The 22,050-nt window shown below is 42.0% G+C and overlaps 1 protein-coding gene across 2 annotated transcripts in view; it reads right to left on the bottom strand.

Moving 5' to 3' along the window:
* The window catches only part of COPZ1 (coat protein complex I subunit zeta 1), a 201,305-nt gene extending 184,638 nt beyond the window's left edge, over positions 1-16,667 (bottom strand). Inside the window, exon 1 of one of the 2 annotated variants that reach the window (XM_078688361.1) lies at positions 16,371-16,667. In XM_078688361.1, the coding sequence (XP_078544487.1) occupies positions 16,371-16,388 (18 nt within the window). In that variant the 5' untranslated portion in view covers positions 16,389-16,667. The remainder of the gene's footprint in view (positions 1-16,370) is intronic. The other variant, XM_078688353.1, reaches the window with a different exon arrangement.
* Positions 16,668-22,050: the final 5,383 nt, after the last annotated feature.

Raw genomic sequence — 22,050 nt, 5'->3', positions numbered from 1 at the left:
CTTGGAGGCCAAGTCAAACATTTTCAGATATGAGAAAAGACATTTCCAACAGTCCCCCATAAAATTACAAAGAACATGAAAAATGTGGACCTTTTATCAATCTACTCAGTAAAATGTAGAATTGAAGGACAGGTGAGCGATCTACCATGGCATCTGTGTAGATAGTAGCAAAATGTGCACATTCTGCAAAAGAAAAGCTGAAAAGATTCTATCAAGAAGAAACAAAGAAGGTTGCCAGGTGTGGCTATAGTGATCTAAAGTGCTCTCTTGCCCTATTATGTACCTCGCCAATTATAATTGTAAAGGTTTAGTACTCCAAACCCATCAATTGTCTGGTCCTCGTTGTATATAACAGCTCAATATAAAAGTATCCTCATAAAGTTTTGACCAATGTTAAAATATTCAGACTCCACCGGTGTCTATATTGTTATCCGAGGAAACAGAAGAGCTTTTAGGATCTTCTATCCATTGACTGGATAGGTTACTTTGGGCCATGGGATTTAGAAATGATTTTAAAAACACAACATTGAACGAGAAAGTTAACTTGTACACTCTTAAACTGAAGCAAACAGTTTGTTTAGAGGGAGTACAAATACAAGGGTTAAAGCCAAACACCCAATTCTAAATTGAAAAGATTCACATAGCATAAATGGGTACCCACCAAAAAGGGAAACATGGAAAACTGCAAGTTAGGGCTTCTGTAAAGAGTATGAGCTAACTACCAAGCAACGAGCATGTCAAATACTCATTAGAGCCATTGCTCTCTCTAGCACTCAAGTCATGGGAACGAGGACGGGCGTGAGCCGAAGTTATGACACCAACAGGTCAGAGATTTCCATACGAAGCATTCACTAAACTCACAGTCGCAGGTTACTTCAACTAGATACTTACTCTTCAAGTTGACACCACAAGATGACAAAATAAACAACTTAGCAAAAAGGAGTCCCTCATCTTAGAATCTCCTTCACTTCACAAGTACAGTGGACAGTGAAAAGAAAAGGACTATGGGTCAGATGTACGACCATTCACTTTAGCGAGTCGCAAACTGCACCAAATTACGACTCGCAATTTGTGACTAGTTAAAGTGAATGTACAATAGGGTCTCAGACACTGTCTGCGATTCCCAATGGGGTCGCAAATTGCATACCTCATCAATAGTCATGTGGCAAGCGCAAATTGCGACCCCACTGGGTATGGCTAGCACTCACAGGGATGGTGACCTCCTGGGGTCAGCAGACCACCACATCTCTGACTCTTTTTAAATATAGCAGTTTTTTTTTTTTGTTTTTTTTTTTAAATGCAGCCCATTTTCCTTAAAGGAAATGTGCTGCATTTAAAAAAGAAAAATTTTACTTTTCAGTTTCATTTGTTATGGGCAGACAGTGGTCCTTAGGACCACTGCCTGCTCTTAAAAAATATGTTCTCACACTCACAAAGAGGAAGGGGGCATCTGGGGACCCCTTTCCGTTTGCGAGTGGTTTACCACCTACTTGAAGTAGGTGGTGTTTTGCGACCGCAAATGCGGTTGAAAAACAATAGTACATGGTATTGAGACTCGCTATTTTCCGAGTCAGTAACTTGCAAAAATGCATTTGTACATGCCTTGACCCTTTTTTACGGTCGCAAACGGGACGATCTCCCATTTGCGACCGCAAAAAAGGGTCGTACATCTGGCCCCTAATCTTTGTGCGCAAGTATATTACATCATGGAAAGACCACAAAACAAATGCAGGAGACAGAGTGACAAGAGCAGAGATATTTCACAGCCCTTGTAACGAAAGACATCAAGTCAAAGGGTGGCGAGGTACGCTTTAAAGTGGCTGAAAGCCAGCATTATGAGGATTTCTAGAGAGTGAAAGCAGACATTGCATTCCCTTTAAATGCAAAAAAATCTGAATGTATCAAAAGAATAAAATAGAACAAATAAAATACCGGGCTAGCAAAGTGTCCAGGCCCAGTAACGAAGGCAACACAAATTGTGTTCTAGTAAAAAGAAAAAAATATAATAATAATCAAACGGCCCCAGAGGTGAAGAGGGGAAATTCACCATTCTTTTTTGGTTGTTTTTATTTGGTGATTTACACAATGGCTACTTGCGTGGGAGAGAGATAAGAAAGGATATGAAATCAGGACGAGACCAGAACACAAGAGATCTACCCTTGGAAAATAATATTTTAAATTATTATAAAAACTGGCACAATCAGCTAACATTGAGGGTTTCTAAATGACAACCAAAGCAGTGAAACCTTTCTGATTAATGTTCTCAGGTCAAAACACAGGCAGATGGATTGGGGCTATATATGGTCCACCACATACGCCCCTGAATGAGCAATGAAAACAAGAGATGTGCAAGTTCCTTTGTGTGTCTAGGTCTGCCAGTAGGTCAAGTCGGGGCGAATGCTCCATTTAGGAGCAGGGACCCTCACACATCCTGGTGTTTGTCAGGCTTCATCATCTGGCAGCTCCTCGTTTGGCTGTCGCTACAATGCCCAATGATCCCCTCGAGTTCTTTACTTTTTGCTGGTGTGAAGAGTGAGGTGGGATGACTAGAAGTGAGTAGAATGAGAAAGAAGTGTGTGTTAAAACGACTAGAGGGATCCAAAGGCTATTTTAATCACTGGGTCCCTTTGTCATGGTTAAAAGCATGGGTGGAGCAAGAGAATGGTATTTTCTAGCTACAGTTAATGTGAGCTAAGGGTCAACAAGTTTTAGCCTGTTACTGTCCGGACGGATCATGGCATTTCATCAGGACTAATAATCCATTTCTACTCAAACAGGGATGGAGAATTAAAGTGTATAAAAACCATACCCTGCATATATAACATAGATATGTAGTATACCTTCTGGGGACAGACCCACACTCAGTGGAACGAGAGCCCCAATTGGACTGGTCTGGGCGGACGCTTAAAGAGCCTACCGGATGTCAGTAGTCGGTTCTCAATACGGGCTGCCGACCTACCCCTAGCTCTGCCTGTGCGGAAGTCAAGTAATCTCAGGTCAAAACAGAGTTCAAAGAAGTGGGGTTTCAGACAACCATCTTCTTCCACCAGATATGTTTGTGTCATTTAGATTTTTCGCCCATCCTTTAACACATACAGCATGAGGCATTGGGTTAATCCACTTCAGCCATTGGTTAACTTCTACATTCTGCCCTTTCACAAGGATCACATCTGCACACAAAGTCGCTACCCTCAAAGCTAGGGACTGCTATGTAAATGTGTGCTTGTTGAGACCAAAACATACTTTGACTCTTACCATTTAAAAAAAAAATGGTGAAAGTTCAGCAGCTTCCACAACTACGTTTTATAAAAAGAAAACATGGTATAATAAGCACTAAAAGTCAAGAAAGGCTGTCATCCAATGTTAGTACAAGTGGATTTGCGAATGCTTGTTACTTTTTCATATTGGTACACTGAGGGAATTGGTAGAGTGGTTAGCTAGTGGGTTAAGCATAGGAGTTTGAATTCAATAGATGTGTTGAAGGATGCCACTTTAGCTTAGCGGGGATCTTATAAGGGTCATCCTTCATAATTAGAAGAGGCAAGCTGTCTTGTTTTGGGAATGTTTATTTTATTATTAGGGGTACACTAGAATAGTATCAATTTACAGCACTTGGTTCAGGGGAACAACAGCTTTTGTTAATTTATGTCAAAACGTGGATTTCATGATGGGGTGACATTACGGACATTTAGTTCGTAGATGCCTGTGATGACAATTCAATTAGAAGTTCATTTGCAAAATCAATATTTAAGATCTAGAAATCATCAGAGCTAGTAAGTCCAAAATAGAGGGGAAAGAAAGCTTTCTTATTTAGAAATTCAACATTTGGCTTTTGCCTATGGAGCTTTTCTATGGTGTCGCATTATGGGGTATTTGGAGTTCTGTGGCCCAAATATTGGTTATGATTGCCCTCACCCTGGTCCCTCATGAAAAAATAATAACACAAAATCCACAATATTAGCAATTTGGATAATAAACACAAAAACTGTATTAATTGCTCATGTTATATAAACACACATTCACGACTAATAACAGCTGACAAAACAATTACTCTAATGAATTAGATGGAAACACCGTGACCTTTATATAACTTCTGTGACTAAACAATCCTAAATTCTGCATTATCACAAGAAGTGAAATCACCTTCTGTTCTAAGTTTAAAATGAATGTGTCGGCTACTCTAATACCCCCAACCCTTTTTTAATTTAGTTTATTTTAATTAGTCTTCATGTTGCTATTTTTTCTAATGCAACTGAAACCTTACCTTTAATTCTGCAACTAATTTCAATACGTAAATAACTTCACTTCATTTAAAACGATGCCTGGTTTGATGTGTTATCTTTGCCCTATCATTAATATTATCCTGAAGTCTAATTTTATAAAATGTATATAAATTGTATTTAACCGAAAACAAACACGAACTCAAAGCTTAACATAAGCTATTTAAAAAACAAATACATTTATTGTCCTTAACCTAAACCTATCCATAAATATAAATAAAAAACTCTTTTAATCGTACCCAAAATCTTAATTTAAAAACTATTGAATTGAATAAAATATCCTACCTTATCCATTGTATTAGCTTTAACTACTCAAAGTTAAACCAAATATAATCCTTAGCTAAAACTAAACTCACTTTGTTTAAATATTTTCCCTGAATCTAACAATCACAATAAACCTATGCTTCAACTATAATACACTTTCTTTAAACTATAATTTCACTTATATATTTAACATACATAATAAATCACTTAGCCTTACCTAAATTATATTACTCTCTCTGCAGTTGCTAAATGAATGCAGAGGCATAATGTCGTTTTCCACTGATTTAGTGACTTCACGTTAGTTGGTTTATACTGGCAGAAAATGACCTACAATACCGACTTGCAGAAGGACATTTTTGAAAACACACTAAAATATGTGACCAGGAATGTCATTATAAATCTAAACTATAAGATGTTTTTTTAACATCCATTCTCGTTTAAGAAGCTCACTAGTTAAAAAACAAAAGAGCTGCTCTGTAAGAATTCGCTTTTTTCTTGACGAAACATGCAAAGGATTATCTGAAAATATGTCAAATGAAGATCAGACATCACGGCAAGACTGTACTGTTGTGGATTTTGAGAGGTGCAATATCCACTCATCACCAGGCTTCTAACAGTGCCAAGGAACAATGACAACTGGTGCTCTATATTCAATCTTCATAACATACATCAATTAGCAATGGACTTTGAAGAGAAGGCTGGAAATGAGCTTATTAATCGCCAGAGAGACATCCATGCAGGGGTTCTGGAAAACTATTGGAGAATGGTATATGATGGTATATGGTGAGAGGCAGCACTCTGATATTCAAGTCAGGAACAGAGGTGAGGACTATGCATCACTGTAGGTTTATTCCTACTACAAAAGTCCGTTTAGAGCTAGAAAACAGAACCACCACCATCCTTACAGAAAATCTTTAAACAGGAAATTAGATCACAAACAGTATTGAGTCTCCCAATCAATATCTCCGGTCCATAGTGATGTACATTCAGAACATTCTTTGAATGCAGAACATTCCGAATTTGGTGATAAAAGGCTGATTTGTTAAACTAGGAATGTGAATTTAAGTCAGCTCTCTGGTTACCAGTTCTAGTGCAGGCTATTGAAGACACCTCTTTTTGTAACAGCATGCGACTCAGTCTGGTACCAATTGAATATATTTTGGCTCCCAAACAGGGTCTGGCCTTGAATTAAATGTTTGCAGCCAATTTTCAGAACTCATACTGCTAAAGCTATGGGGCAGAGCCAGTATAACAGCATAAAGCAATGTACTTACTTTGTTGAGGCATGGGAGGATTAGAACACTAAAATTATCCTTCTCCATCAGTTAATTTCAGGTCAACTCACCACATGATGAAACAAACATTGGCAGTGCAACAGGTCTCGCATTTGTTGGAGTTGGAGCTATTGGCATTGTAAATGGCAATGTTTTTTACTTATGCACTTGCCCAAAGGACCTGAGAGTTCAATGACAGACAGTAATTTGGAACCCAACAGCGAATCCCCATTTAAGAAAACCTTACTACTAAAATGCCCTGTGTTCAAAGACCCCTCAGCTCGAAAATATCTAATAAATGTAATTTCCCAATACTGGAAACAACCTATTAACTACCTGCCAAACCCATGACAAGATTAAAACCAATTAGACTTATGATGTGTGTGGTCACTTATTTCATTCCAATCAAGTTACCTTATCCTAAAGTCACTGGGCCTTTGTTACTCTGAACAGGAGAGATGAAACCTTCAGTAGAGTAGGCTAAAAGTATATCTTCCCCTGTAAACATGCTGTAGTTTCTGCCTCCATTGTCCTTACACCTAGCCAGTTTAAACAAGGGCATAGGCGCAGTCTTCTTATAAACAGAAAAGCACAAACAGACAAATTATACGTGGCAATGATTCCACGTGATGTACACACAAGTCTCAAGCAGCTAGAAGTGAAGAAAATAGTTTATTTGGTTACTTAAAATCCTTACAGAAGATAAACATGGTAAAAGCCTTATTAAAGCTGCAACAAAAGAGATGTCAATAAAAAGAAAATACATGTTTACAATTGTAAAAGGAATTCATAGATTGCAAAATGAAGGTCTTTTAGGTATTTAGTTTCATCTCTACTTCAGTCATACAGCTAATGTATCTACAATACACAGTATGAATGTGATTTAAAAAAGAGAGGGGGGCTTTAACAAAAGACTTCGCTCAGTGTTGAGTCCTAATCATGTGCAGAGTAGATGAAAAATTGAATCTAGCTGGTAACCAAGACATCAACAACTTGTATCCATTTCCCCATGTCACACATCTTAAGAAAGGAAGATCCCAAATTGGTACTGAATAAAGTTTTATTTGATATTTGTTGAATAAGTCCGTCATAAGTATTGTTTGTGGATGTCCTTAGAATAGGCATTAATCACTGAACATGCAAAGGAATGTTTACTGAGTAGGCACGTCTTCAATAAAAGCGATACTTCTTGCAATTGTATTTCTCTTTCTTTTTTTTACTCGTTTTTTCTTCCCATAGATCTTCTAATTTGAGTGTTTTTAGAGAGTTTGTGCGAGGTTCGTATCACGGATATTTTGTGGTGAAATCTTCTGAGCAATTTGTGTCCAAATTCAGTTGCTCAGTGTGTGTTCTTTGAATAGTTTGTTTTGTGCAAGAGTTTCTTTTAGATTATCTGATTACACAGACCAAACTAAACCCTTACGTGTGGCTGGAAGGCGTTTGGAGGGAGACAAAAGAGATTCTTTTAAATTTTGATGACAAGCGTATTCACAAATGACGCGACTTGAAAATGTGTGACTACCTGTTTGGTCCGCTTAACTGTCTGATGTACCAGAGGTCACAGGTGTTCCCCAAATTCCTGGAGGCACCCAAGAGAGTGGGTGAACGCTTCACCCCTCAGTTTTTAGCCGACAGTCTAAAACGCCAGAAGCCAGAGATTGTACATGGGGCTACAGGGCCCAGACTGCCCACTTTGAACTTCCTTAGAGGAGGGGGCCAGAAGTGCTCCTAAGCATGCACTCGCCTCCTGCTGAGCATGACAAAGCCCGGCCAAGAACAGACCCGTCTTCACCCGGAAGACGCTGGGCTGGGCCACCTCTTTTGGCTCTCGAACTGGAAGTGGTGGTCTCTGCAAGGTAATATCTTTTCTGGTACCATAGCGCAAGTTGACTGTAAAGCCCTTGTAATCCGTTTGTATCAAATGGGGAAAAGGAAGGCACAAGAGACTCCCCAGGTGATGTCGCTGCCAAAGAAACCAACCAACCAATCATCTGATGATAATAAGATGAAATAAATAAATGAGCTAATCAATGAAGTGGAGACCATTTTAAGCCCACATCTTCTCCCTTTAAGTCTAAAGCAAAAGGGAAACCTTTCACGAAAATATTTGCAAAAATATCTGGTAATCTACGCAAGCCATCATAGCGCCAGGTCAATCCCCCCCCCCCACAATGCTGCCAACGGATGGGTCCTGAGTCTCACCTCAGATCGAAGCAATTTGCAAACCTGCTTCAGCGTTAAGATTCCTGTGATGTCATAGTGCCATGTGACAATTGTTTCGTAATTTTTGCTGAACAGGAACCTCTTTTGGATCAGAATGTCCCTGCACAGGGGGCTTCTTTGAACTGGGATGTACTTAAGGTGGGCAACGTCTAAAGTTGGAGCTTTTGGGAACAAGTGAAGAAATTAACTACCGAAGTTTCATCAATAATCCCTGATTTACAGCAATTGGCTCCATTAAATCTTCACCACAGAAATATTTTGCACTCTGGAAACTATGTCCCTTCTGTAGGATATTGTTTCGTTTCTCCTGATGGAACAAACCATCTAGCCTCCCACTGTCAAAACCCAACCCTTCCCTTTTCTCTAATCAGGGTTGACTGGGAGCCAAAGTTGGGATGCCTATGCTTGGATCTATGTCTAACCTGTCTGTTTCATGTGAAGGATTTTATTTGCCAGAAAGGAGGGAAAGCCCCTCTATTTGGACTCTATTAACTTAGCCTCCTGGCTAACTCCGTTTTATGATCACCCTACCAGCCAGAGTACCAACTCACTGCTTATTATAAAAAATCCATCTTTTAATATTAAACGTGCCTGTGGAAATTCACAGGTGGGGATGTTTACGTGCAAAATGTTATCAGACTTTCCCATGGGGCAAGATAAGGCAGTGACTCAATGACTAACATGGTGATCTGCTGGAATTGTAATGTGCGTAAATGTTCTTCAATAGTTTGTTCAGATATTGTGAAGGTGATCCACCATGAAGCACCATGAGGCAACTTTGATTATGTGAAAATCTCACTAATTTCTATAATATAAGTTGTTGCTGAATTAATTAATTGCCTGGGAACTTCAGTCTTCTTATCTGGTGTCCAATAATGTTAGATTAAATTATAATCCTCCTGTGACTAGGGTGGTCTCACACCTAGCTGCCACCACCACCCCTCCAAATCATGTGAAGACCCTCCCTAGGCATCGAACAGCAGAGAGTGACTAACAGAGGAAGTTTACAATCAAGATGTCTCTATATCTCCCACGATTCCCATTGGCGAGTGGAAAGTTTTCTCCCGGTACATTGTTGGGCCAAAATCCAAACTTGCAGACCTGGTATGGGGGACTTTTGTTGACTCTTGTCATCTGTATATTCCAAGAGTCTTGGTGTGTAGACCCTGTTTTTTAGGTCAGGGTTTACGAGTTCTGCTGTGAAGCAATCTCTCCAGGGAAGGGACTGGAGGTCTCGGAGTAACGGTAAAAACACTCTTAATTGTAGTATCTAAAGGCTCCCTATAAACTCCCCCAATATACTTGGTCTGTCAATTACTGCTGTCAATGATAAGCTTCTCTATTTTTTTATGTGTATAATAGGCCCAGTGGACAGAAACAAGAGTCATGTACTCCCACTAAATGTATTGATTGTTTAATGCCTAGGAGACCCATGATAGTCGAAGGTCACCGTAACGTTACCTTTGTACCATTTAGCTTGGTGTATACGGCAAGTACACCTTACACCAATGAAAAGATGCTCTGTTTTAGCTGCCCAACTTCTGAGGCTAACCCTGAATCATGGCCTCATAGCATGTAACGACAGATCTCCTTTTGATTTAGCTGGTGCCCATACTTTCAAGCAATATAATCAGTTCAATAGTATTGATTATAAATGGCTTTTTCTCCAACTATTGCTGCATATGGTGGATATGAAGATCCTTCCAAGAAGCAATAGTGATCATAATGCACCTCAATTAAAGGATTTATGCTATTGAAAACTAACATACAGTACTCTGGAAACCAGAGGGAATTAGGCCTAGCAAACAATTAACAGTCCCTAAAATGGTCTTTGTCTCAGATGAACCTATTACTATGCCTCAAATTAATAACAAAGTTGCAGGCTCAACTGAGTTGATCTCTAGTATTGAGAGAGATGGGGATGGTGTAACTCGTCCTCTCAAACAACACAATGATTTATTTGACCTATTAGGCGAGTTCTTTTTTTAGGGAACACAATAGTCCATACAAAGGAAGACCAGTTTCTAACCTTTTGTACTGAGCGGGATCTAGAATTCAATATTAAAAAGAAAATATGCATATCCTTCAAAATCTAGGACGTGTTCTATTAAGGCAGATACATTGCTTGAGCAAGCAAAAGATTTTGACTATCTGGTAGTTAAATTGTCTGTCAAGCTATGCTGGCCTTGCAGATCAAGAAGAGTTCACTTCAGTTGCAGCAGAAATCTAGGGCCATCTTACAGCTGATGAAAAAGAATTAGACTAGAGGGCACATGTACAACCGTCTTTAGCGGTTGTAAACAGAGAATCGTGACGTTTGCGACCGCTGAAACGGCTTGTGCAATGTACCAACCCTATTTTGCAAGTTGGTAACCTATTACCAACTCGGAAAATAGGGTTGGTGAGTCGCTATTTGGAAAGAACATACCAAGCACGTCCCTTCTTAATAGCGAGTCGCAAGGGTATGCACAACTGTTTAATGGGAATGTGGTTGCAAAACAATCGCAGTTTGCAGCCTACTTCAAGTAGGTGGTAAGTCAGTTGCAAATGTGAAGGGGTACCCCGGGGACCCCTTCCCCTCTGTGAATGGCAGCAAAAAGGTTTAAGAGCAGGCAGTTGTCCCATGGTCCACTGCCTGCTCCTAAAAAAAAGAAACATTTAATTTTTCTTTTTGAAACGCATCCTGTTTTCCTTTAAGGAAAATGGGCTGCATTAAAAAAAATATATGTTTTATTTAAAAGCGAACAGCCAAGGCAGTCTGCTGTCCCCAGCAGGCCACCACCTCTGTGTTATGCCCATTGCCAATTGGTCTCAAATTGCAACCTGCCTCATGAATATTGATGAGGCAGGTCCACTGCGAAACCCATCGGGAATCGCTATTGTGTCTGAGACACATTAGTATATTTCATTTTACAAGACTCTAATAGCGACTTGCAAAAAAATTGTAATTAGAGACTTGCAAAATGAAATGGTCATACCTGTGGCCAGTGGTCACACTCTCAAGCGGTAGAGATGTACAATGCCAAGGCCAAAGGGTTAGCTTTCTATAAAGCAGAGTTGTAGGGCAATGCTAAGGTTAAGAAACTCTCATTGGCAAAAAAGAAATTTGTTAGGTCCTTACTAAATCTTCCATAAAGTGCCCCCTGTTTCCCAGAGCTTCAAGGCGTGGGTGTCTACCCAATTGCATTGATAAGTAAATTTAGGCCTCTATTATATTGGCACAGATTGTGGTCCAATGATGAGCTAGCCCTTATAGGGTTCTCTTATGGAAAGAATGTGCTCTAATACTCGTTTCAAAATTCCCTGGCTAAGATATGTTAAGTAAATGATTTTTAGGCTTGACCTTGCAGTTCTTTCGGACTGCCCTGATCTTTAGATCTGTGAAAAAAGAACGACTAAAAGTTATTTTATAGGTTGAGGAATTACAAAAGTGTAAATCGGCAGTCTGATGAATAGATTTCAAGACTTTAAAGTGGTCCTGTCATTCGAGCCTTTTCTGGATAAGATTAATTGTCCTATAGCTAAACAGCTGTTCACGAGATTTAGACATGGAATGGAACATTACCTAAAATCAGTTTTTACATTCGCTAAGAAGCAATCTACTGTACCAGTACTTTATGTCAGTCATGTACCATGGAGATCGAAATGTGCATCACATCTTTTTCTTCTGTAAATCTTACTTGATTCCTCGTAAGAAGTGGATGAAGCCAATGTCTCTTCTTTTCGGTATTAGGCAATATGAACATGTATTAAGAATTGGGAGTTCTGATACGAACTAAATGATTTATAATAGTGTTGCTAATTTTTTTATCTTCTGCATGGATCATTTGAAAGAAAATTCAATGTCCAATGTTGATCATTTTAAGTAGTCCAATTAATATTTAGCTGCGGTTTTAATTTTATTGTGCACATTACTTTATATTAGTCTCCTGCACTTTATAACAACGTATGTGCAATATTATACGTGATTTTGTGAGGTTTACATTATGACTGTTATCCTTCTATTTAATGTGAACTGTACAGAACACTCTTATACAAAATAGGGCAACGCAATAATCCCCTTGGGACTGGGTATAATCAATCACAAAATATCAATGTCCCTAGAGGAATCATTTAACATTATTTGTTATTGCAATACTGTCACAACAGTGAACATTAATTGATTAATACAGGAAATTTCTTCATAAACAACCAGTTATCTAAAGAATTATTTTAATCAAGGTTTTTTATACAAGTCAAAATCTGGCAACCAGATGTGTTAAGTAGGATTCGATTTTGTTAGTCAGCCCACAACTCAAGGTTGTGTAAAATACACTTTACAAAATATTCTCAATCAAGCAGCCAGACTTCCATGTCTACAGTTTTTCTTTTAATACTTTTTGGTCTACCTCACCTCCAGTTAGTCCTCACTGCCATCATCATCCCACTTTTTCACGCCATCCTGTGCTTCAGCTTCTGCAACACTACTGGGGTCATATACTCCATAAACGTTCCACTATCTGTTGCCATGAGCCTTGTTGCTCTTGCTTTTCACTCACGTATAACTCTTTAAGTCCCAGTTTATTCCATGCTATAATCAGTCACACCCTATCATCTATGAGAACTTTCCCTAGCCTCTCCAACATATCCTAAAGAGACCTATTTTACAAATCTAAAGATCAAGCACTTTTAACGGATGTACGTTGTTACAACGCATGCTTTTACCACGCATGCTTTTACAACGCAGGTTTTTCAACGCAAGTCGTTACAAGCTCAACATTCTAGACTGGATAGCAGAGCTGACAAGATGGTTTGATTGGCTGAGCAGTTATCGTTCACAAGTAGTAAAACCGGCAGCTTTGGATCTACACCTACTGGCATGTGCTGTAGTGAAAAGATGTAGCCTTACTTATAGCTCCAAGGTGAGAAATCTGCACAGCTAGTGAGTTACACGTGCGACTGGCTTGCTGTTTGTTGCTGTGCCGTTATCACAGAGTAGCATTTGAATGGGCTGCAAGTTCATCTGTGGATTACTCGCAAGCACCCCTTACCTGGTTATTGGGGTAGCGTGGAGTAGGGTAAGTAGTTAGTTGGCACAAAATTCAGCATCCTGCTCAGCGACGTTTGGCGCGGGCACATACCTGGAGCCACCCAACGCCACCTCAGTGTTTTGTATTGTTTGAGATTGGGATGATTCTTATGGTGTGTGTGCCACCCGTTCTTGCTGATGGGGGGGGGGGGGGGGGGGGGGGGAGTCGAGAGTTTGTCACCCATCTCTGTTGTTGTGCAGGACAACCTTGTATTGTTATAAGTCACTCATTTCTAGGTAGAACAGTTGGGATGTCTGTTGTGTTTGAGATGACTGCTTGTGGATAAGTCACTCTTGTCTGCCAAAATTGTGTGGTTGTGGAATGGGTGTAGGTAAATCATCCGTTTCTATGTGTTACTATAACTTGCGGTTGAGATGTCAGAGCTTTGTGTGGAATGATGGTTAAGTCACCCTTTTATAGGTCGAGCTTAGCAGCCCGCATGTGCTGCTCTGCAAGTCTTGTAGTATTTAGTCAGGTTGGTTAGGCCACACCCTCCACTTCTGTTTGTTCCTACTTGTGCCTTTCTTAATTCTTTTGTTCTTATTGGCAAGACGCTGCTCTTTGGTCGCCCTTTGGGTATGTTTTTCACTTTGTGGCAACCACCCATGTTACATATTCCCTTATTTTCTGATCGTATTTCCAGTGTCGATTGGACCCATAGCTGTGAACACAGCAGCTCTTTGTGTCTTCTCTGCCACGCACCTTTCACAGAAGTTCCACATGTATGTGTTTTAGCAGCCCTGCCGCACACATTTTAAAAGCCCCTTGTTGGCTATTTCTTTACATGCTAAAAGCGGCCTCCCACAATTTCCTTTCGTTTTCATTACTTTTGTTACAATCGCAGCACACCGAGCACGTGCCATGAATGCATCAAAAGTACGAACTAGAAGAAGAAAAACGTGCTTTTCTATTTCTTTACTTTTTCTGCAATTGTGGCATCCTTGCAGTTGACGCGATTGTAACCAAAGTAATGAAAACTAAAGGAAATGGTGGGCGGCCGCTTTCAACATGTAAAGAAATAGGAAACAAGCATTTGGGAATGCAATAGGTCTCGCTTTTACTCGAGTTTAAGCTATTGGCATTATAAATGACAATGCCTTTTATTTATGTTCTAAAAACCAAAACATAAATAAAAGGCATTGTCATTTACAATGCCAATAGCTCAAAGTCGCGTAAATGCGAGACCTATTGCATTGCAGATGCTTGTTGATAGAGGTGTTTGTTGTTGGGATGACTGCAAAAAGTTTAAGCCATCCGGTTTTGATTGAGATGTGTGTGGGATGACTGCTCAAAGTTTAAGCCAACCATTTTTTCATTTAAATGTGTTGTTTGGGATGACTGCACAAAGTTTATGTCACCCGTTTTTGACAGAGGTGTTCATTGTTAGTATGATTGTACGAAGTTTAAGTCATCCTGTTTTGATTGAGATATGTGTGGGATGACTGCACTAAGTTGAAGTTACAAGCTTTTTCATTGAAATGTGTTCTGTGGGATGATTGTTCGTAGTTTAAGTCACCCGTTTTCATCTGTAATCTGTATTGGTGATGCCAGTAATTTTATTTTTTAGCTCTTTATGTTCTTTGCTGCGCCGCTTTTTGTGTGTTTTCATTTGGCTGCATTTCATGATGTTCTGGTCAACTGGTGTGTTGTGTGGTCTCTGGAATGTAGTTTGGGATGTGAGGCGGTGTAGAGTACAGTGGTGTCTATTGTTCTTTTGAAAGAGGGTAGATGTGGTGGTGTCTCCTTTATGATTTTGTGCTTTTATGTGTGTAGGTTGCACGTTTTGTCTTTTATTCTGTGATTTTATATGCATGGTCTCTTATGTACTACATCCAATTTGTTCCATGCCTTCTTTATCAGATAGCTAAATGTCCATCTGTCATTCTTTTATTGATTGCATCAAACATGTTTTGGATATTCATGGGGCAGTTGCAATGTTGTTTGCGTTTCCTGCAAAAAAGGTTGATGTGTTATAGCAGCAGGAAGGCAGTTCCTGGTGGGACTCTACTATAACTCTTCATTGAAACTTCTTAATAAACCTTCTTACCTAATCTACACCTCGGCCAATGGACTCCTTTATATTACAACAGTCTACTGTTATCTGGCTGTTCCGAAGGGAGGGGGGGGGGAGCTTCAGACTGAATCTTTGATCAGAGAAATACCAGCCGCCCAAGCAGGAAGAGAATCCCGAACAGACCTTTAATGTGGCCTAATGGCTAGAGCAGTCAACCTCGAAACTGGTAAACCGGGTTCGAGACACGGCAGGGACACTCAGCATCCTGCGACTCGGGGCAAATCACTTAATCTCCACATGCATAACAGAATGAATGTGCCGGTCTGTAATAAAAATTGGTGCAAATGTAAAACGCTCCAATACGTTCGGGTCGAGTTCGCACCATATAAACCCCCCCCTCCTAAAAAAAATGTGCACTCGAACTTTTGAACTGTCTGACTCACCGCTGCTGCAGGAGTAGTAAAGCTGTGTTCGTGAGTCTGGCTACACGGCACTTAATTATGTTATGTTTAACCGATGCCTTCTAGGTTAAAAAGAGTAATTTCCTCTGACAGAGAACCGATCTCATGTAATTTTCTATGATGTCATTGTTAGGCCAAACATCATGAATGGTTATCAGTATGCTAACTAGTAGTTTTGAAACCAGAAAACGATTGGCCATTTTGGGTCACAAAACGAAGATATGTCATTTACTGACGCCACATACCGGTAACAACGCAGTTCTCGTTAATACTCTCAATTTCACGGGCCACTAATTCCTCCATAAGAGGTAAACTGCCTGCCACTAGTACGTAGAAGGCCGTTTATGTCCCTCCACAGGACAACTAATACTTTAGCAGTTTACTAATTCATCTTCAGCCCCCAACTTGGCAACTTCTCATCTACCCGAGAACTGAAAGCCTGTATCAGATACACATGAATACATAACATATTCAAAGATCATGTTAAACACCAGCACTTATAACCTTATATGCATATTGACACCTAATGTATTTAGGTATGGACTATATGTACTGCCCCCTCTACCTGCAAAGGTTACTCCACCCATCTCCACACTGTTCTACCGGCTGGCCTTGATATCTGAGACCATCACAGAAGAACGGGGGTTCACGCCATGGAGCTAAAAGCTTCACAGTCTGCTAGCCCGGAGTGCGAGTGGTATCGCCATAATTCACCACCCAGTTTCCCAATCCCAGACAAGAAAGAAGCCGAGATCCATTCTCTTCATCCCCCACGTTCACCCTACCAGGATAAGCGCGTCCATCTTCGCCGACGTGGAACAGCAGGGGATATCCGATCCTCTGACTGGCTAAGGAAGCTGCCAATCGTTCTCTGACACCCCGCCCACTACGTCACATTCGCTCCTCGCATTGGCTATTAAAACATTTGACGTTAACCGGAAAGACCGCGTTTGAACTCTCCCATAAACCTATGGTAGATTCTGAAAATAGATTGGATTAGAAAGCAGTCGATTAACTTTCAGCACACACTCCGCCTCCTCTCAGGAACTGAGACTAATCAATGTAGTTCAATGATCACGGATATTTTACGAGTGACGTGGCACTTTTGGTAGCTCAAGTTTGACGTAGTTTACGTTTGGCTTCTGTTCATTGGTCAAACGAGTTTTTGGTAGACAAAAGACTAGAGCGCTAATGCTGCAGCAGGCAGTACCTGCCCATCTGTTTTGTGTTTTTGCAGATTTTTAGGCACGAACTCAACCGTAGGATATTGGAGCGCTTTACATGAGCACCAGTTACATTACACAAGGAAACATTCGTTTTTGGGAGGCTGTTGCGGAAGGAAAGAGGACTCGTATAAAAAGTATAGATGGTAAGTTTATTATAAGAATATACAAGTAACGGCCCAAGGGGAAAACGGACTGACCAGGTCATAAGGGCAAAGACGTCTGACCGGACAGTTGGAGTGACGTCACATCTATAGCCACCGAACATTCGGAGGTGCCTCACAGTGACGTATACCATAGGATGAAATGGAAAACAGACTATAGAGCATTGACCATAACTAAAGGCTATTTTACACGGAGTAACACGACACTACAATAGAACCTATACAACATCTCCCTTTCCCGTGAAATTTGGAACAGAAAAATAGATGAAAAGAATACATAGTCATCAAAACGTTTAGGAAACCTAACTTCTCTCCCAGACATAGTCTGTGCCTGCGCCATAGTTCAGTTTGTGTGACATTAGCATCGGCAATCTTTTGATTTACATTTTGCACTTCACTACATCCTTCCGTGTCGTATGTCCCATCCTGGTCTAGAGTACCACTCATTTCCTCAATGAAAGTATTGTCTGAACTATCGTTGACAGCATTGTCTGTGACTATAGCAGACGAATTAAGGCTTTCATTCATGTCGTAAAAACTTTGGTCACAGTTCACATTTTCCTCAACATCAAACATGCTGTCATTGCCACCTTCCATTAGTTTTGACCTTCCATTCATTATGATTTTTTCCTGACCAGCCTTTAACTTTACTACATCATCTTTGCTTCGCCATCCTTTACCTCCCAGGAACACTGCTCCCTTAGAAACCTCCTTTACACAAATCAGATGAGTGAAAACGGACCCTCCCTTTGCAACTTTGTATGGCTTTTTCACAATAACCCAATCTCCTTTTTCTATCAATTTCTCCTTAGCCTTATTTGTCATGTCAGTATATCTTTTAGTTATCCTCAGGTTAGCAACTATCTTTTCTTTCACTTGGTCAGATCGTCATTTATGGTTTCTGTCTTTGTGTCATTCTCATACCATTCATTGTATTTGGGTGTAAGCTCATTGTTACATATTCTCCCCCTCATCATATAGAAAGGTGTAGGTTTAGTTGTATCATTAGTAGTGTTGTTGTAGCTGCTAACCTTTTCTCTTAAGTATTCTTTAATGGGCAAATTTGAAGCAATTGCTAACTGAACTTTTAAGAACCTGTCCATCCTCTCCACCTGCCCATTGCTCTTAGGACTATATAATAGCGTTTTTCCTGACTAATTCCTAGATTTTTCAAAAAGTTTGTCATTTCTTTAGATACTAATTGGGTTCCGTTGTCGGGAACTAGAATTTTAGGTTGCCCTTCAAGTGCAAAAATCTTTTTTAGAAACTATATCACGGATTCAGTAGTTATATTCTGTACAAACTCATAATGCACCCATTTAGAATAGTAATCAGATAGTACTATTAAGAATTTGCAATCACTTTGTAAAACATTAAACGGTCCTGCAAAGTCTATTGCTATCTTTGACCATTGTCCATTAGGTACTTCGACCATTTGTACTTCTCCTTTATTCACTCTCCAATGTTTGTCTGCTTTCAAGCATTGTTCGCATTTATCCGCGTAAGTATTAACATCATTGTTTAAACCTGGCCACCAATAATATGCCTTTAAAATGTTTTTAGTAGCAGTGCTTCCTGAGTGGCCCTTGTGTGCGAGATGTATTAGTTTTTTCCTCAACATTGTGGGTGGTATGAAAAGGTTGTGCCTTTTAAGGAATCCATTTTCAATAGTTAGTTCATCATTAATTTGTTGGAAACACCTTAGCTCAGCTTGAAGGTTCCTAACTGGAGGCCATTTTGTGGTTAAATACTCAAATACCTTTTCCAGCACATTGTTTTTCTTTTGGTTATCTAACCACTCTTTCTCAGTGATCGATCCATTACACATGATCGTGGCATCAACATGAGCTACCACACATTCTGTGTCATCTAGAACACCTTCCTCGTGATCATTTATTGGTAGCCTTGACAAACAATCTGCCCTGCTGTTTTGGCCTCCTTTTATGTGCCTGTACTTTAAAGAACGGTGATGAATTAAACCCAGATCTTTAGACTGGGTGTGAGTATTTGATTGGTTCAGATGCTCCGTCCATCACCACCCCCTTTTGTAGTACTTTAAAGTTATACTCTTGTAGTTTTGATAGCAGTCTTATTAGTCTTGAACTAGCCTTCCCATTTTCATGTCTAGACCCATCCATCATGTATATCAATGGTTTATGGTCTGTGTTGGAAACCGGCTATTTCTGGTAGGCTAAGGCTTATGCCAAAGCCAGGCAGAAACCACCATTCCAGTCAGGGCAAGGAAGTCACACGCCAAGATAACCCCTGCTCGCCCTCTAGGTAGCATGGCGCGGGCAGTCTAGGCTAAACTCGGAGGCGATGTGTAAAGCATTTGCGTCAGCGCACAACAGCAACAACATACTAGGTACACCACAAAAGAGGCTCCACACAAGGTTATATTAAAATAACTTTTGTATTGTCAAAACATATCAGATAGAAATTACACATGTACATTGTGCCAACTGGCACGGCAATATTCACAAGGGATTATGTACACAGGACAGGGCCACATAGGCCACTGTCATAATCAGCACTTCTAGAAATAGAAATAGTACTTATAGAACTTAGAATAAAAGTGTATAAAATCACTGTACCACAAGTAACAGTTATAGATCACATCCAGTAACTACTGGGGACAGGTAAGTACCACCTACGCAACCCTAAACTCCTTGGGAGACTGTCACGCAGGGGACCAGGACCTCACTAGGACCACCTGTACTAAAAGAACAACCACCTAAGTATCACACAGCATTTAGGGGTCTAAGAAAGAACACAGTACCCATGATGTATGAAGCACATTCAGAGGAGTAGTAAAGGAAAACCACCTAAGTATCACACAGCCTTTAGGGGCCTAAGAGAGAACACATTACCCATGATGCATAGATATACATTCAGAGGAGTAGTAAAGAGAAACACATAATGTATAAACCTACACATTCAGAGGGGTCAAGAGTAAAGCAATAGCGCAAGAATCACATGATGTCTAAAAACATTCAGAGGTGTAAGATCAAGGTGCGTAATCATACTAAATGCATTACATTTCCTAGCACCACATCACAATGCGCAGAACTCACATTAGGCAAATACTATCACATGAGCCACTACCTGTGGCAGTCCCTAGGCCAACGGCCTTGTTGGGGCTCAGACGCCCTGAGTCTCAGTGTCAGGGTGCGCTGCCATGCAGCGCCAGTCTCAAAGTATAAAAAGCCTAAACGTGGCAGGTGCCCACAAAGTGCTGGGCACCTGGAGAACAACAAACTTGTGCTAGGGCCCTCACTGGCCCTTAGGCGCCAACTGCGCCACTGCTGGAGCCACACAGGCTCTGGGCATATCACACATGCCCCAGACGTTGGATTCTCAAAGGCTCTAAAGCACCATGCCAACCGTTGGAGCCACACAGACTCTTAGAACAATGATGCCCCCAGGAGCCTCACCGGACTCTAGTCCTCACACTCGGGGGCAGGAGGGGACGAGCACCGACAATATGCCCCGAAGCCCCCCCCTCTCGAATATGGCCCTCTCTGGAGCCAAACGGGCTCTACACACCGTTGGGGCGGCCCGCTGCCATCTGGGGCCGCCCTGAAGCAGTGCCTCTAACCCGGCACCAACACGAAGCAATGCGGGCCCTCAAGAGCCCCTCGCGGGCTCTTTGCTCACGGTGGGGCGACCCACTGCCATTCGGGGCCGCCCTTCCTTGGTGCCTCTACCGGCACCACGAGAACCCATCTGCTCCCTCACGGAGCAGCAGCATCACGGAGCCCCCGTCTCACCCGGTCCACGCGGAGCCCCCCAGCCCTTCAACTCACCGGGCCTCAGGGGCGGCTCCTCCGGGCGGCGGCTCTCTTCGTCTGGCCAGCGCGGGGCTCCTCTTCCACCACGGAGCCCCGCCGGGCCGCTCAGCCGCTCGCGGCCGCTCTCCTCTCGCTGCAGGGCTCCCTCGGCACACGGGAGCCCTGTTAACCGGCCGCCACCTTTCTCGCCTTCCCCTTTCTTCCACCACGGCCTCAGGGGCGGCCCAGCCAATCGCGTCGCGGCTCCTGCGACGAGCCTCTCATGACGCGAGGCCGCCAACCAATGGCAGCGCGGCCTCGCCGATGACGCGACTATCCACCGGCCAATCCGATCGCGGCCCCTTCGTGGTTTGTTTTCACCGCGGCAGATCGAGGTGGGCACTCGTAATTAATTAAGTAACTACGGCCAGGAATCCTCAGCGCCTCCAGCGCTATAAGCGAGCACCAAAAGCGCTCCTAAGCACTAGAAAGTCCAGCGACAACGCTCTCATGCGCTTGGGGGAAATGAAGCGCTCCAAAGCGCTAGACAGCAGGCAGAGCGCTCCCAGGCGCTCAAGGCGAAGCACAGCGCCTCTAGGCGCTAGAAACCAACTCCAGCGCTCTCCACAGGAAAAGGGCAGCTTCTCCATGCTGCCATGGTCCCAGAACTTCCCCAGGGGCAAAGCCAAGTCCCCCCTTCAGCCCAGGCAGGCAGAAGGGTCCCCCAGGAGTCCAGGAATCCAGGTGTCCAGGGGCTGGGCAGCGCCCAACCCTGGTAGATCCCAGTCAGCCACAAGAGCAAAGACAAGAACATTTTGGAAGGGGCAGAGCCCCTTCTTATACACAGAAAAAGCTTTGAAGCCTTTGAAGCTTTCGTGCAAGGCGAGCCCTAAGCTCTGGGAGTATCTGGTTTCCCTCTCCTGTCAGCCTCAGGTCAGAGGTGACAGGGGGCCATCGGGAGGGAGAGTCATCCAGGGTGGGCCGACAGACACAGCCTGGCACCACCAGAGCTCTTTCCACTCCTCCCTAACAGCAGATGGGGGGCCTTTCATCTACGGCTTGACTCAGACCCCCTCCTCCAGACAGTCCATCTACCAACAGGCCCAGGCATGCCTGGGCCAGGCCCATCAGCCAATCACGTGCTAGCAGACTCACTACACAATTATGCCAACTTCTAAAAGTGGCGCTTCTGGACTAGATACAGCCATGCCGCATATACCATTCTGCAGCATTCATTCTCACGAGTTCATACATATCAAACTCGACCCTGCACTCCCCATGCATCAGGAATCTACCATGGGCATACAT

This window comes from Lissotriton helveticus, chromosome 1_1 (assembly GCF_964261635.1).
Source record: "Lissotriton helveticus chromosome 1_1, aLisHel1.1, whole genome shotgun sequence".
Taxonomy (NCBI): Eukaryota; Metazoa; Chordata; class Amphibia; order Caudata; family Salamandridae; genus Lissotriton; species Lissotriton helveticus.
This window is presented reverse-complemented; position numbering and strand designations above follow the sequence as displayed.